At 40.1% G+C, this 14974-nt stretch overlaps 1 protein-coding gene across 3 annotated transcripts in view; it reads right to left on the bottom strand.

Moving 5' to 3' along the window:
* Positions 1–14974, bottom strand: part of CASK (calcium/calmodulin dependent serine protein kinase) — a 205989-nt gene that overhangs the window by 114918 nt on the left and 76097 nt on the right. For all 3 annotated transcript variants that reach the window (XM_084843897.1, XM_084843899.1, XM_084843898.1), the window contains exons 3-5: positions 14479–14584; positions 6985–7062; positions 1400–1472 (exon numbers count right to left, since the gene is read on the bottom strand). In XM_084843897.1, the coding sequence (XP_084700023.1) occupies positions 1400–1472; positions 6985–7062; positions 14479–14584 (257 nt within the window). The remainder of the gene's footprint in view (positions 1–1399; positions 1473–6984; positions 7063–14478; positions 14585–14974) is intronic.

Raw genomic sequence — 14974 nt, 5'->3', positions numbered from 1 at the left:
GGGCTGGGAGGAGCCTACTCCTCCCAGTACTACTGAGTCCCTGGCTTTGCTGGCCCCATCCCCACTGTTATTTCCAATCTTTGATTGGAGATAACAGTAGAGATTCCCCTACGCACCACTTGTCCTCCCAACTGGGAGGGGGAGCACCTCCCCCTCCCTGGTATCTCTGATCATAGATTGGAGATAAGAGCAGGCATTCCTCGGGGGTGCGGGGCTTGTAGGCCAAGCCCCACCCCCTAGAGGAATCCAAGGAGACTCCACTGGCTGGAGATTCCCTTTCCCTGGCATGTTAGGGTTCCCCCATTCTTATATCATACCCTACAAAACAAAATTGCCAGAAAGTAATTCTATACCCGTGTATATCATGGTGTGGATTTTTGAAGCATGTTTTGAATGGATGAACAGCAAAACCAACCATTGCTGAGAAGATAAAATCCAGTGAAAGGCTTTACTTTTTACTGCAAATCTTTGATTAGCTTTTATTAGATTCTACTGCAAATCTTTGATTAGCTTTTATTAGACATTAAGCAGTTTGTACAGCCTGTATAGCATGACAACTTCAAATACCAAACATATAGGACTTGCTCTCAAACATAGGAACAAGGACAGGAAACTATCACCTGTACCTGAAATATTTTATTATGAAGATTGCCATTGGCACCAGAAATAGTAGAAAGGCAGTTCAAAAATACTATTAGAAATAGAGAATCAGTAATAACATCTAAGAATAAATCCAATTCCGTCTGGGCTTAGTGCCCACACATAAGTCTTACTGCACTCAATAGAGCCCTATTTTCTCTGACACCGCCCCCCCCCCCCATCAATACTGGCACACGCATGTGCACATAGACAGTCCAAGGGGACTAGGGCTGCATAGACTGGGAAGTGCATTCACTCTTCCCTCGATGTGCCATACAAGCTGCTCAACTGGACTGAGTCCTAAGTATGATTATTCGTTAATATATATTCATTAATGGGGGATGGGAAAACTCTACTGTACAGTGCCCAGCAGAAGTCCCCTGTACTTCAGCAGATGCCATGGAAAGGAATACATTTAACAGGCCACCTGTGGAACATGTGCATTTCCCCATAGCCTCTTGTTTTAGTTTTCATTTAAAAGAAAATAGTAATGTGTTTTAAAGATATCGAAATTCAAGCCCCCAAAATAGCATACTGTATTCGTATATGTATATGTGTATATGTTAACAAAACATATTTTCAATGTTTTGGTAACAGTGCCAGTAGATCTGGCACTCCCAGTGCTAACAGGAGCTTTGACTTACCTTCCAAAATGTCTTAAACTATATGGCCACAAAGAAAAAGGTACATAATATAACTGTCATACTATAATGTCAACACAGTAAACAGTTGTGTTTTTGTGTGCGACGATATGACTTACCTTCACATCCCTGTGAATTATATTATTATCATGACAATAGCGTAGTGCTTCCAGTATCTGTCTCATGTAATGACTGCAAAACCAAAATATAAATAACATTACTATAAACTTTATAAATACAGCATAGGCAGAGTGCTCAGGTTGCTTTTGGCACCTTATTTTAAAATGCAGAATAAAACGCACTTTTAATGTAGCCTTTTTCTGTATTTTCACAGAAGGTGTATTTTAAAGCCTAAGGTTGCAATCCAATACACACTCTCCTGGGAGTAAGCCCTGCTGGATACAATAGGAGTTGCTTCTGAGTAAACATACATAGGATTGCAATGTTTTTAATTTATTGGCCACCCCATATCCAGGGTGACAAACAATTAAAACAATTTATAATCATAAATCTAATAAAACAGCCCAATAACAGCACAAAATTCCTATAAATAAAGCAACCAATATCAGAGTAGAAAGTAATTTCAGCCAGTCGTATAATATCAATTCATAAAATCCTCAAGAAGCTAAAAACTCAACGTGATGTCATTGTGAACTGCAGAGATTAAAATGTTAATATATATTATTTTAAAAGGTATGGGAAAATAAAAAGGCATTTGCCAAAAAGACAGCAAGGTAGGTGCCAGAGGAGAATCTAGGGAGGGCATCCCACAACTAGCAGGCCACCATTGTAAAGATTGTCTCCCTCCTGTATCTCAGACTTTGGGAGCTTCAAGCTGATGTTAGTCCCTGGAAACAGCAAGCAAACCCCTCTCCCTGCCAAGCAGATGGCAAGCTGATGCTGCTGATCATCCATCAAATGGAGAGAGAAGGGGTGATTTCCCAGGGGGCATTCTGCAACGACATAGGTGATTTATTAACTCTGCCACACTCCTGGGCTTCTGGATCAGTGCACTAGGTATCCAAATCCAGTTGTTCTCCTCTTCCTACTCTCCCTCCATAGCAGCAATTTGTGAATGCAGTGAATTAGATGTGTACACAGAAACAATGCCTACTCTTGCTTGATCAGGTAGTGTTGTATGAAACAAGCAATTTGGGTGTGTACAACATAAAAACATTAAGATTTTTTGTGCAATCTATGGGCTCATAGAATCTCCTATGAATAGAACCTCTGTTTTATTTTAATATATTACTAGCTCTTAATAAATATAGGCAGGACTGGGGGAGGGGGGAGTCCCACGTGCCCCATGGCCTAAACATTTTCTGCTGATGCCTAAAAATTCAACATATTTTTCCAGCCCCAGTTACAGTGTAAAAATCCTCAATATACAATAGTATTCTAGTAAATGCTATGGGACAAGGCAACAGATGACAAGCAAGATAGATTTATTATGTTTCAAAATCCTATAAATCTATTTACCAAAATCCTGTAACACTATAACACTGAAGACAAGAACATTTTATGGGGTACTCTCATAATCAACGGTATTAAATCTAATCATCTCACCGAGCTGGAAAACTCCAGAGGTAGGCAGTGAGACTGGGAGTAAAGCATAGACTATTTTGCTTCCTCCTGAAGCAGCACAGGGAATGCTCACTACTAAGTCTAGGTATGTAATATGATCAGATAAGGTATAAGTGCTTTAGCATATCCCAAGCAACAAATAAATCCCTTCTAGAGGATACTTGGCTCAAACTTTGTTTATGTATCTATTCCTTAGCAGCAGTTTTCGCAACATATATAATCCTGGCATTAGGTGAGGTGAGACTGAACATCAAGGTGCTATTCTGCAGATGTCCTGTGGAGGTGACTTTATCATGTTGCAGAATTTGCTGCACTTCAAGCAGAATGGGCTAGGATACCCTCTAAGATCAGGACACTTGTATCTGAATAAGCTTCCGTGTTACCATGTGTTTTTTCCCCAGCACCTTATGCTGGCTCTGGAAACACATTTTCCTCAGGAAGTGCAGCCTGTTAGGGCCAAACTGGACGTGAAGCTTGTTACATGGCTTGGTCTGTTTTTTTGTTTACAAATAGCCAGCACAAGAAGTCTCGAGCCAGATCAAGAATGTAGTGTGAGTGTGTGTGTGTGTGTGTGTGGGGAGGGTGTTAAGAAATTGCCCCCAGTACAGTCCTGATCCAATCCTTCTCCCCGGGACACTTCACATAAGTTATTTATTTACAAAAAATGAGCCATACAAGGTCAAACTATGTGACAAAAAGCTAAATTTCTCCTTAGTAAGCCGCCTAGAGTTTTCAGTGGTGAATCACCATTTTTTAAAATTTGTTGCCAGTACAGGGGAAGAGGAGTACAGCCTGCAGGGGGTTGGGAGGGGGAACTTGGCCCCCAGACCACCCAAAGTTGCCATGACGGATGGAGACAAGAGAAAAGGCCTTCTTTGTGACCACATCTAAATTGAGGATTTCTCTACCCCTGGAGGCTAGGTTGGCACCCTTTTTAACAATGTTTCACAACATGGCAAAGATCTTGTTTAAACAGGCATTTGTTACATCAGATGGGTAAGTTTTACCCAATGTCTTTATTTGCTGCATCAGTCTGTTTTATTATTATCTTGTTGTTTTTGGAATGTTATTAGGTTTTATTTTTGCTTTCAATTTTTGTTTGCCACTCTGAGTGGTGAGTAAGCATCAGAAGGGTGGGATATATAAATAAAACAAATATACGTGTTCATTCCGAAGCAACAAAAGTATCTAAGGCTGTTTCTTTTACATTATTTTCCCCATTACTGCCATTTACTATAATCCAGTAGATGGCACTCTTTTCTACTCTCTACAAACTAATGCCAAAGTTAGTGTGGCTGCATACAGAATGCTGAGTAAATGGCATTTCCTGTAAATTTTGAAGATTAATGTTATGCTTCTGGGAAAGCTACCTTTTCTGAAATGACTACTTTCTCTTCAAAACATAGAAAACTGAAAATAAAGAATTTATGGTTGCTCACAAAATCAAAAGTTTATTTCAACTTTATTTCAAATATTATGTGCTAAATGTGTATACCCCCTTCCCCCAATAATAGTTTAAAAGCAGTTTACAGCAACTTAAATCAAGTAAAATCAATCTAAATACTACTAAGAACAACAAAAGGAGAAGCAAATTAGCAAATCGCAGTAGTAACAGTGGAACATATACTAGTAAGTAAACAAACAACGTAAGTGTTTTACCTTGCCTACAGAACACCAGAAAGGAAAGAGCTAAAATGCACAGCATGTGGAAGACTATTCCACAGCTCCAGGGAGGCAATCAAAAGCCCTGCTTTTGTGGCCTTTAAGTACAATGTAACTAGGGCTGACATAAAATGTACCCCCTTGTTCACACTGTGCCAAACAATGGTTTGGTGATACATCTGAATTCATTCACTGAAACCCTGGAATTCTTCACAGTGAAAGGGAGTGGAAGCCCCAGAAACAGCTTCAGCTGATGAAAGCGGATCTCACAACTATGCAGGCTGATATGCCTGCATGAACAACTCAAGAAGCAGGAGCAGTAGGCTATCATTAACATTTCTCACAGGATGATCTCCTAACACAGGGGTGTGCAACCCATGGCACTTGGTCAATTTCTGTGCAGCAGGGGCAGCCTGAGGAGCCCTATGCTCTTTGCCCCAAAGCCCAGTTGATCAGAGTTGGGCTGCATGGAAAAGAGTGTTCTGGTGCTGCTATTACCACTGCCAGGACAGCAATCCCAATCCAGGTCACTAGTGGGAGGCGGCAGCTTTATCCTCCCCTTCCCTTCAAATACACTGAAGCAGCTGAGATCTCTGCTTTTGCACCACTAATGGTGGCAGAGATCACGTCCTCCTCCCTCAGTGATTCCAAAGCAGCCTTCCCCACCACAGTGATCTTGAGCAGGATCGCTGGAATGGGGGTGAGGTGTGTGTGCATCTGTACATATGTGTCTGAAGCCCCTGACCTGCCACCCGGTGTCACATGCAGCCCTCAGGGCCAAACAGATCGTGCATCTCTGTGCATGTTTACTTGAAAATAAGTCCTGCTGTCCAATGGGGCTTACTCCCAAGCATATTTAGGACTGCATCTTAAGCCTTGCTAAGACTTTGCTATTGCTATGAAACTCAGCAGGAATATATAAAAGAGAAAGGAAAGGAATGCATTCACATGCTCTAGAACAGCCTTCCCCAACCAAATGCCCTCCAATGTTTTCATCTACAACTCCAATTAGCTCCAACCAGTTGTAGTCCAAAACATCTGCAGTGTACCAGCTTGGGAAAGGCTACTCTAGAACACTGAAGAATTTCTTAGTCACTGCCTAGATTGATTCTTTTAATCTTTACACATCAGTGCCAATTTTAAGCAGCAAGCTCTTCAGGAAAACTGCCACTTTTTGGCTACCTGAAAAATTAAGACCATGCTTTTGCTTTGACTTGCTTCTGGAAGCATCAGAAAAGTGCCATAGCCAGATGCTTTCAATGAACATTCATTAGATTCCACTTAAACCCATTCCAAGAGCCTTCTGCTATCTCTGAAAATAGAATACCCAAACACAAAACTCTATTCCTCCTGATATTGCATTGTTCTGATAATCCCTCCCCACTCATACAGGTAACAGTTTATAGGAATTTGGGATATGAAACCAGTGGGACTTACATTTGACTGGATCAACAAGAGAGGAGTTAAGCAAATTTTTAACATCTTCCACTGAAATCAATGTGACTTCTTCATACCATACATAACTAAATTATAGAATTCACTGCCACACTTCGTTACATTTTAGAATGATAAATTCCAGGATAGCATTCTTCCATATTTGTTATTTTCATTAGTTTGAATTTATGTATTAGAAATTATGTATTTGTAGGATGAATTATTTATTTTTTTTATACTTGATGGTGGTGATGATGATAACAATAATATTAGGAGAAGAAGTATATTTCTTATTGTTTCAATCATTTTTTTAAAAAAAGAATTCGCTGTCGCAGAATGTGGTTTTGGCTACCAGCTTAGATGGTTTTAAAACTGGGTAAATAAATTCATGGGAGCATCTATCAACAGCTATTAAACATGACTGCAGTGTGCCTCTGAAGGCAGAGCTGTTGCCTTCACCCCTGAATGTAGGCTTCCTGAAAGCACCTGCCTAGGCACTGTTGGAAACAGGATGCTGAAGCAGAGAAGACTCTTGGTCTAATCCAGTAGGGCTCTTATATTCTTAACTTAAGCGTGCTTAACTTTGGCTGATTCACATGATTCTTTTACCACTTTTAATTTATGTGATGTTTTCATCTACAACTCCAATCCAATGAAGTGTGATTGATAATATGATGCTAATAGCAATATGATATAACTATAAGCTGTTGAGATAGAGGGGGCACTAAAACATTTTCTCCCACACTGGCCACCACCTATTTAAGCTCATCAAGTTTGAAGCTCAAAATTACACCAACCACCCTTTAGACTTTTCATTCTTACATGTTTTAATTGAGTTTATTCCTTCAGTACATATAAAGCTGCTTACAAAGAATCATATACTGAATCTTGTATTTGTGGATTAAAAGCAAATAAAAACAATAACAGTACTCACAATATTGGCTATTCAATGAGTACCTAATGTTAGTTATCCATTTCCCCCGACAGATTTAATTAAAAAAAAAGAAAAAAAAAGAACACATACCTGGCAACAGCTTCACTGTATACAAAACCAGCATCTGCTCTCTTTACAATTTCAAAGCAAAGATCTGCTCCATCCATACTGCAGGTAAAAAAGTATGAAAAAAGTATTTATAAAACACGAAACACAGCTTCCAATAACAATAATTCTCCAATTTTACACTTTCGAAATATATTATAAAAGGTCCACACATTACACTAATGAAAACCTAAAATTACACTAATGGAAAAGTAAACACCTTAATTTGTTACCAGCCCATGATATTTGAAGTCCTCACCATATTTCCTATTAGAAGCCCAGACAAACATGCAGGCTTTACAATAAAACCAGCAAATCAATCCATCTCAGCTTAAAATATAATAGAATTTGGGGAAAATGGTCTCAAACATGAACAACTATCAAAATTTCTGAATGCTTATAGGTAAACATTGAAAACAAAGGTATCTGAAGTAGTTCAGGCACAACTTTTCTTCCTTCTTCCCTCCACTCCAAAATAAAGGAACAGATATAGAAAGTATTACGAAAAAAGGAGAATCTACATGTTTATTTCTTACATGTAATCCCTTGTGTATTTCCCTATGGAAAACAGTTATTTCAGAACAAACAATATATCTTGAAATATCAAACAGTATAAAAGTTACCCACTCACAAACATAACACAATTTAAGGAAATGAAAAGGAATCTACAAAACTGTCACAATTTTGAGGCTCGTATAGAACCAGTAAAAATATGTCCCTAACACAAGCTATACTGGCATCAGAAATAAAACACTATTTATTCAATTTGTGCTTGCCACAGCTTTTCCACTGCAAAGCAGTGACAGCAGGGGCAATTAGTCTTCCAGCCAGGATTCTAAACCTGTGTATGCAGTAGCCTGTAACCAGTGGGTGGGTGTACACATGCAAGCATGTATGGGGGAGGGAGATGAAACGATGGCAAACAATACTTGGCCGGGTAACTTATAATTTCAGCCTAAGATTGCAAACAAAGACTATGTAAGAGACCTCCACTTCTACTATTATACTCTCTCCCCTAGTTTAAGAGGCCACTTTATATATTACTGTTTTTCCTCTATGGCAAAGACAGCTCAATTTGTGGCAGGGAAAAAAACTTTGTCACACTTAATACATTTCAGTAGACATGTACTTGACAATGTGGAGATTATCTCTATGTAGAAAAATAGTCATATAGAATGTGGCTCTAAGTAAGGAAAGGCATAATACAAGTCATTTTAAAAAGTGCTGTGGGCTTTGCTTTTCTCACCTTCCTGTTTCTTATTGCCTTTCACACATAGCTTAGCAGAAAAGGAAGCTAGGTTTTGATAACCTGAAGACATTAAGAATTTTATCCTAATGGGTTTTTTTAGTGTTTACAAGAATAATTTATCCTCAAGCTTAGAAGCAAGCACTATTCTAGTCCCAACCCACATTACCTTGCTCTTTTGCTCTCTTTGATATGTAAAGAGGAACATGAAAAATGTAGAAGGTAATTTCTCATATTCCTGAAAATCAGAGGTTGGAAGAAATAGTATTACTCATCTACCTGTAAAGCACGTGTATGCAGGTGCTTTAACATCCTACTCTCCATCATCTTTCACATCTGTAAGGCAGGTTACGATCATTTCCATTTTACCAATGTGGAACTGAGGTTGACAGATAGTAAAGTCTGCTTTCATCACTATGCCTTTCCTAATTCCTGGGAGGCTTAGATTCTAATTTCAGCCCATTTATTTACTGGGTGATCCTGGAATGCTAGAGCCACATCATAAGCAGTATGCTTTTCCTATGTGGAAAACACTTTTTGCTGAAGACAAAGTAGGAAACCCACTTGGGCAATGATCACACACATCAGCTGGCAATATAATCCTATGTACGCCTACTAAGAAATAAGTCTCATTGAGTTCAATAGGGCTTACTTCCAGGTAGGTGGATATATAGCCTGTGTGGAATTTTTAAAAAACCTTAACATTTTGAATGCACATGTAAACACTAAGCCAAAAGAATATTTTGATACTTTATAATATTAGTACAACTTTTATTTGCCCTATTTCTGTCAACTGTGGAAATTTGTAGACCATCACATTATTGTGACAACTGTCTCTAGAATGGAAATTATACCCAACAGTTAAAAAATCTACTGCTTTTAGTTTAAAGTCCTAGACACCACATTATATATTTCATCAACAGTACACACACATACACACACACACACACACAGTCAGGGCCAGAAATATTGGAACAAGGATAAATGTTTTGGCAGTTGGCCTCTGTACACCACCACATCGAAGTTGAAAGGAAACACACCCAGATGGGAGCGAAGTTTTTTACACCAGTGACCCGGTTCCACTGGCAGCCATACATGCCCATGCCATAACACTGCCTCCACCATGTTTGACAGATGATGTGGTATGCTTTGGATCATGAGCTGTTCCTTTCCTTCTCCATACTTTTCTCTTCCCATCATTCTGGTACAAGTTAATCTTGGTTTCATCAGTCCAAAGAATCTTATTCCAGAACTGGGCAGGCTTTTTTAGGTGTTTGCTGGAAAAGGCTAATCTGGCCTGCCTGTTCTTGAGCGTTACCTGTGGTTTGCACCTTGTTGTGAAGCCTCTGTATTTACATTCATAAAGGTGTCTCTTGACTGTAGATGTTGACAGTGATATGCCTACCTCCGCAAGAGCGTTCTTAACCTGGCTAGATGTTGTGAAAGGGTTCCTCTTCACCATGAGCAGAATTCGGCGGTCATCCACTTTAGTTGTCTTCCGTGGTCTTCCAGGCCTTTTGCTGTTGCTGAGCTTGCCAGTTAATGCCTTCTTTTTCAGGATGTCCCAAACTGTTGTGTTGGCCACTCCCACTGTTTTTGCTATCTCTCTGATGGGTTTATTTTGTTTCTTCAGCCTAATGATGGCCTCCTTCACTCGCATGGACACCTCTTTGGACCTCATGTTGGGAGTTCCAGCGAACAGCTACCAAATGCAAATGTAACACTCAGAACCACCTCCAGAACTTTTATCTGCCTGATTGGTCATGGAGTACCCAGGAAACAGGCCACACCTGGCCATGCAGCTGCTTGCCAGCCATTTGTTCCATTACTTATGAGTGTCAGGGTGGAAACTGAGCCCAAAGAGCCCCAGAGCAGTTCTGATTCTGAGGAAGAACGGCAATCCGTGGGAGAGGAGCTCGCTCATCTCTCACAAGCACAGCAGCTGGCAGAGATTCTTCCTGCCAGCAATCCTGGGATAGACAGTGACCTTGGCAGTGAGAGAGCACTGGAGGGGGGCTTGCTGGATGCTTGGCGCAGACGCAGGGAGTGACGACAGATGGAGGGCGCTGAAAGGAGGCGTTCTGCTCGTTTGGTGCTCAAACAACGGTCGTGTCCCAAGGACCCAAGGGAAAGAAGGAGGATCTCTCCATAGCCCATAAGTTCAGGGTCTTCCCATGGTTCCCCTTCAAACGGGGACCAACTGCCTTACCTGGAGTTTAGGATACTCTGCTATCTTTCCCCAGTGCTGTTCCTTGCTTAGTCTCTAGTGATTAGTATCTGAAAGAGTCATACAGTAATAAAGGAATAAAGCCTTGGAAAGAATCCTCATCGTCTGTGTCCTGAGTTGGCTATTGGAAGGGACTGCAAGAGGCAGCTAGGGCGCTCCTGACAATGAGCCACCAATGATGGGGGTGTGTGTATGCCACTGGCTGTACTTCCTGAATGGTTGGTGCCCCACTTTTGTCAAACCCCTTGAATTACAGCTGACAGTCCTGACTTCGCTCCCATCTGGGTGTGTTTCCTTTCAACTTCAATGTGGTGGTGTACAGAGCCCAGCTGCCAAAACAGTTATCCTTGTTCCAATATTTCTGGCCCTGACTGTGTGTGTGTGTGTGTGTGTATATATATATATATATATATATATAGAGAGAGAGAGAGAGAGAGAGAGAGAGAGAGAGAGTGAGTTAAGAAATGAGCACATCTATATCAGCATAGAATCTGGTGGTGCAGTTAACTTATCACCAGTAGATGGAGATAGACGCCCAATAAAAGAAGTTGTGATTTAGTTCTCCTTCCACATGAGAATTCATAAAGTGCTTCCAGAAATAAGAAAATGCACATTACAAAGTATCTCTAGGTAGGGCTGGAAAAACTCCTGCCTGAAACTCTGGAGAACCACTGCCAGCCTGTATTTACAATGCTGGACTAGATGGATCAATGGTCTGACTTGGTGGAAAGCAGCTTCCTCTTTTCCTAGAGAGACCATTTTTAAAAACTTATAAACAAACCTTCATATAAATATAATGGCTTCCACAGGGATAACCATTGTTTTGGTAAAGAAAAATGCAACATTTTTAACACTAAATGTTTAACATGGTTATTACATTTATGTTTAGCTATTAAAAATATAGCTAGCCGACTGAAGAAACTGTACAATGCCAATCCTGCATTAACGTCAAGAAAATCTATATCTGCATATGAGTCTTTATATAATAAAAATATTGGCTGAGATACAAAGAGGCCCATGTGTGAACGATAAGCATCTTCATGTATGATGGCAATGGTGGAGGAAGTAACTGACTCTGCCACAGCTAGATGGCCCCAAAACTGCATCACTCACAGCTTCAGGGGGTCCTCTGACCCTCAGGAGCAGTTTTTCAAGGGGCAGAGGAGGTTACAGCTAGAAGGACGGGGCAGAGAAGCATGTGCATAATACAACACACAGTCTTTGGGATTGTGGCCCTTGGGAAAGATACAGCTGTGATAAGTCTTTTATGTCACCCTACTAATTTAAATAGAGGTTCAGCATGTCTTTACTTTTCTTCCATTAAAAGTGTTCTATTTTGGCTGGATTATACCCTAAGAAGATTAGAAAAGCCATGCCGGATCAGACCAAAGGCCTATCTAGTCCAGCATTCTGTTCACACAGTGCCCAACCAGATGCCTGTGGGAAGCCTACAGCAAGACATGAACGTAATAGCACCCTCTCACTCAGGCTCCCCAGCAACTGGTAGTGGGAGGCAAACTGCCTCCAATACTGGAGGTAATACAGGGCCTTGCATAAGTATTCAACCCACTTTGACTTTTCCACATTTTGTTGTGTTACAACCTGGAATTAAAATGGATTTAATTGGCATTTTTACCTTTTGATTTACACAACATACTTAACACTTTGAAGGTGCAAAATATTTTTATTGTGGCACAAAAGTTAATTAAACAAAAACAAACTGGCATTTGTTGATTGCATAAGTATTTACCCCAGAGTCAATATTTATTTATTTATTTATTTATTTATTTCATTTATTTCATTTCTATACCGCCCAATAGCCGAAGCTCTCTGGGCGGTTCACAAAAATTAAATCCAAGCAACATACAATAAAATAATTTAAAATATACAGAACATTAAAACCACAATATAACAATACAACCACAATAAAACCTAGCAGCAGTGCAGGAGTTTAAAATACAGATTTAAAACAGCAAAGATAAAAATTTAGAAAGCTAAAATGCTAAAATGCCTGGGAAAATAAAAAGGTCTTCACCTGGCGCCGAAAGGAATACAATGTAGGCGCCAGGCGAACCTCACTAGGGAGCTCATTCCAGAGCCGGGGTTCCGCAGCAGAAAAAGCCCTCCTCCTACCTACTTGGTAGAAGCACCTTTGGCAGCAATTACAGCTGTGAGTCTTTGGGGGTAAGTCTCTACCAGCTTTGCGCATCTAGATCCTGCAATTTTTGCCCATTCTTCCTGGCAAAATTGCTCAAGCTCTGTCAGGTTGGATGGGGACCATTTTTAAGTCTTGCCACAGATTCTCAATTGGATTGAGGTCTGGGCATTGACTGGGCCATTCTAAGACATTCAGGTTCTTGTTTTTAAACCACTCCAGTGTAACTTTGGCTGCATGTTTAGGATCATTGTACTGCTGGAAGGTGAACCTCTCTCTGCCCCAGTCCAAGGTCCCTTGCAGACCAAAACAGATTTTCCTGTAGAATTGCCTTGTATTTGGCTCCACTCATCTTGCCCTCAATCCTGACTAATTTCCCAGTCCCTGCTGATGAAAAGCACCCTCACAACATGATGCTACCACCACCATGCTTCACCATGGGATGGTGTTCTCAGGGCGATTGTGCCACACATAGCATGTTGCGGTAAGACCATAAAATTCAATTTTGGTCTCATCAGACCAGAGAACGCTTTTCCATATGTTTGCTGTGTCTCCGACATGTCTTTTGGCGAAATCAAAATGGGATTTGATATGGGGATTTTCAGCAATGGCTTTCTTCTTGCCACTCTTCCGTAAAACCCAGCTTTGTGGGTGTCTGGGTGATAGTTGTCCCATGGACAGTTTCTCCCATCTCAGCTGTGGATCTCTCCAGCTCCTTCAGAGTTACCATTGGCTTCTTGATTATTTCTCTGACTAATGCCCTCCTTACCCGGTCACTGAGTTTGGGTGGACAGCCTTCTCTAGGCAGAGTCACGGTTGTGCCATATTCTTTCCATTTTGTAATCATGGATTAATGGTGGTCTGGAGATGTTCATAGTTTGGATTTTTTTTTTTTAATAACCCATCCCTGATTGGTACTTCTCCAGAACTTCATCCTAAACTTGTTTTGATAGCTCCTTGGTCTTCATGATGCTGCTTGTTTAGATATGCTCTTCAACAAACTCTGGGGCCTTCCAGAAACAGGTGTATTTAATTTGAGATAATTAACACTTGACTTGCACACAGGTGGACTCCGTTCAACTAATTATGTGACTTCTGAAGGCAGTTTGTTGCACCAGAGCTTATTTAGGGGTGTCACAGCAAAGGGGGTGAATACTTATGCAATCCAGAATTTTCAGTTTTTTATTTGTAAATCATTTTGTTAAAAATGTAGATTTCCCCCCACTTCAACATATGGACTATTTTGTGTAGATCAGTGACAAGAAATCCTAATTAAATCCATTTTAATTCCAGGTTGTAACACAACAAGATGTGGAAAGGTCAAAAGGGGGTGAATACTTATGCAAGGCACTGTATACAGCTGTCATGGTTAGTAGCCATTGTTGGCCTTATCATTGTGAATTTTCCTATTCCCTTTTTAAACCAATCTACGTTGGCAGCCATCATAACATCTTGTGGAAACAAATTCCATAGTTTACTATGTGCTGTTTGAAGAAGTACTTTGTTTTGTCTCTTCTTCTACTCTAGTAAAGATTGCAAATATGAGCCCAGTGTTCCTTCAAAGATAAACTATAGAAACCTGTAGAAAAACACTCCAGTAAGTTTTGCCAGAAAGTGTGTGTAGTATGCTTACTGGTCTATATACTAACCCAACTTCATTTCCCTCAAAATATTTTATTATATATACTCTGAGCAATTCTTAAAGAACTGCTTGGTATTATTCAATATTATTTAAATATTATGAACAAAAGTTAATCAGCAGCCTAAATCAACTTGTTTGTCCATTTCTGTTAAATTTAACTGTATGTTGTTCACCATTTGTGCACAATAAGCAAAGAATATAAAACTTACAATTCGAAAACCATATATAGCATTCCATCAGAACTGTAGGTCTCCAAAAGTTCAACAATATGAGGATGTTTCAGCATGTGACAGATACTGGCTTCCCTCTTCAGATCTGTTGGGAGACAGTCATTGCTGTATCATTTGTCTTGATACCAAAACAAACAAGAACAACACACACCCAGTGGAATACTTATCAACAAGGTATTTGATTATTTCAAAATCTTTAAATGGTTTTGACATTTTGAATATTAACTTTACAGACACAGTATTAACGCAACGTGGTGTAGATGTGTTTTATACCATTTTATATATGATGGTATAAAACTCGAGACCAGTCTGCTGCTGATGGAGGTTGGCTGCCCCTTTAGTACCGCAAAAATCCATTGTTGCCTGCTGAGATTTCATAAAAGGATCTTGGCCCTTCCAACCCAGTGGCTAGTAATGGTGGCATACACTAGTATACAGACAAAGGTAATATGACTGCAATTGTTTAACTCCCTGA

Source organism: Heloderma suspectum, chromosome 3 (genome assembly GCF_057233095.1).
Source record: "Heloderma suspectum isolate Gila_16-S chromosome 3, 16-S_ref, whole genome shotgun sequence".
NCBI lineage: Eukaryota > Metazoa > Chordata > Lepidosauria > Squamata > Helodermatidae > Heloderma > Heloderma suspectum.
The sequence above is the reverse complement of the archived record's forward strand: the minus strand, read 5'-3'. Positions and strand labels throughout refer to the sequence as shown.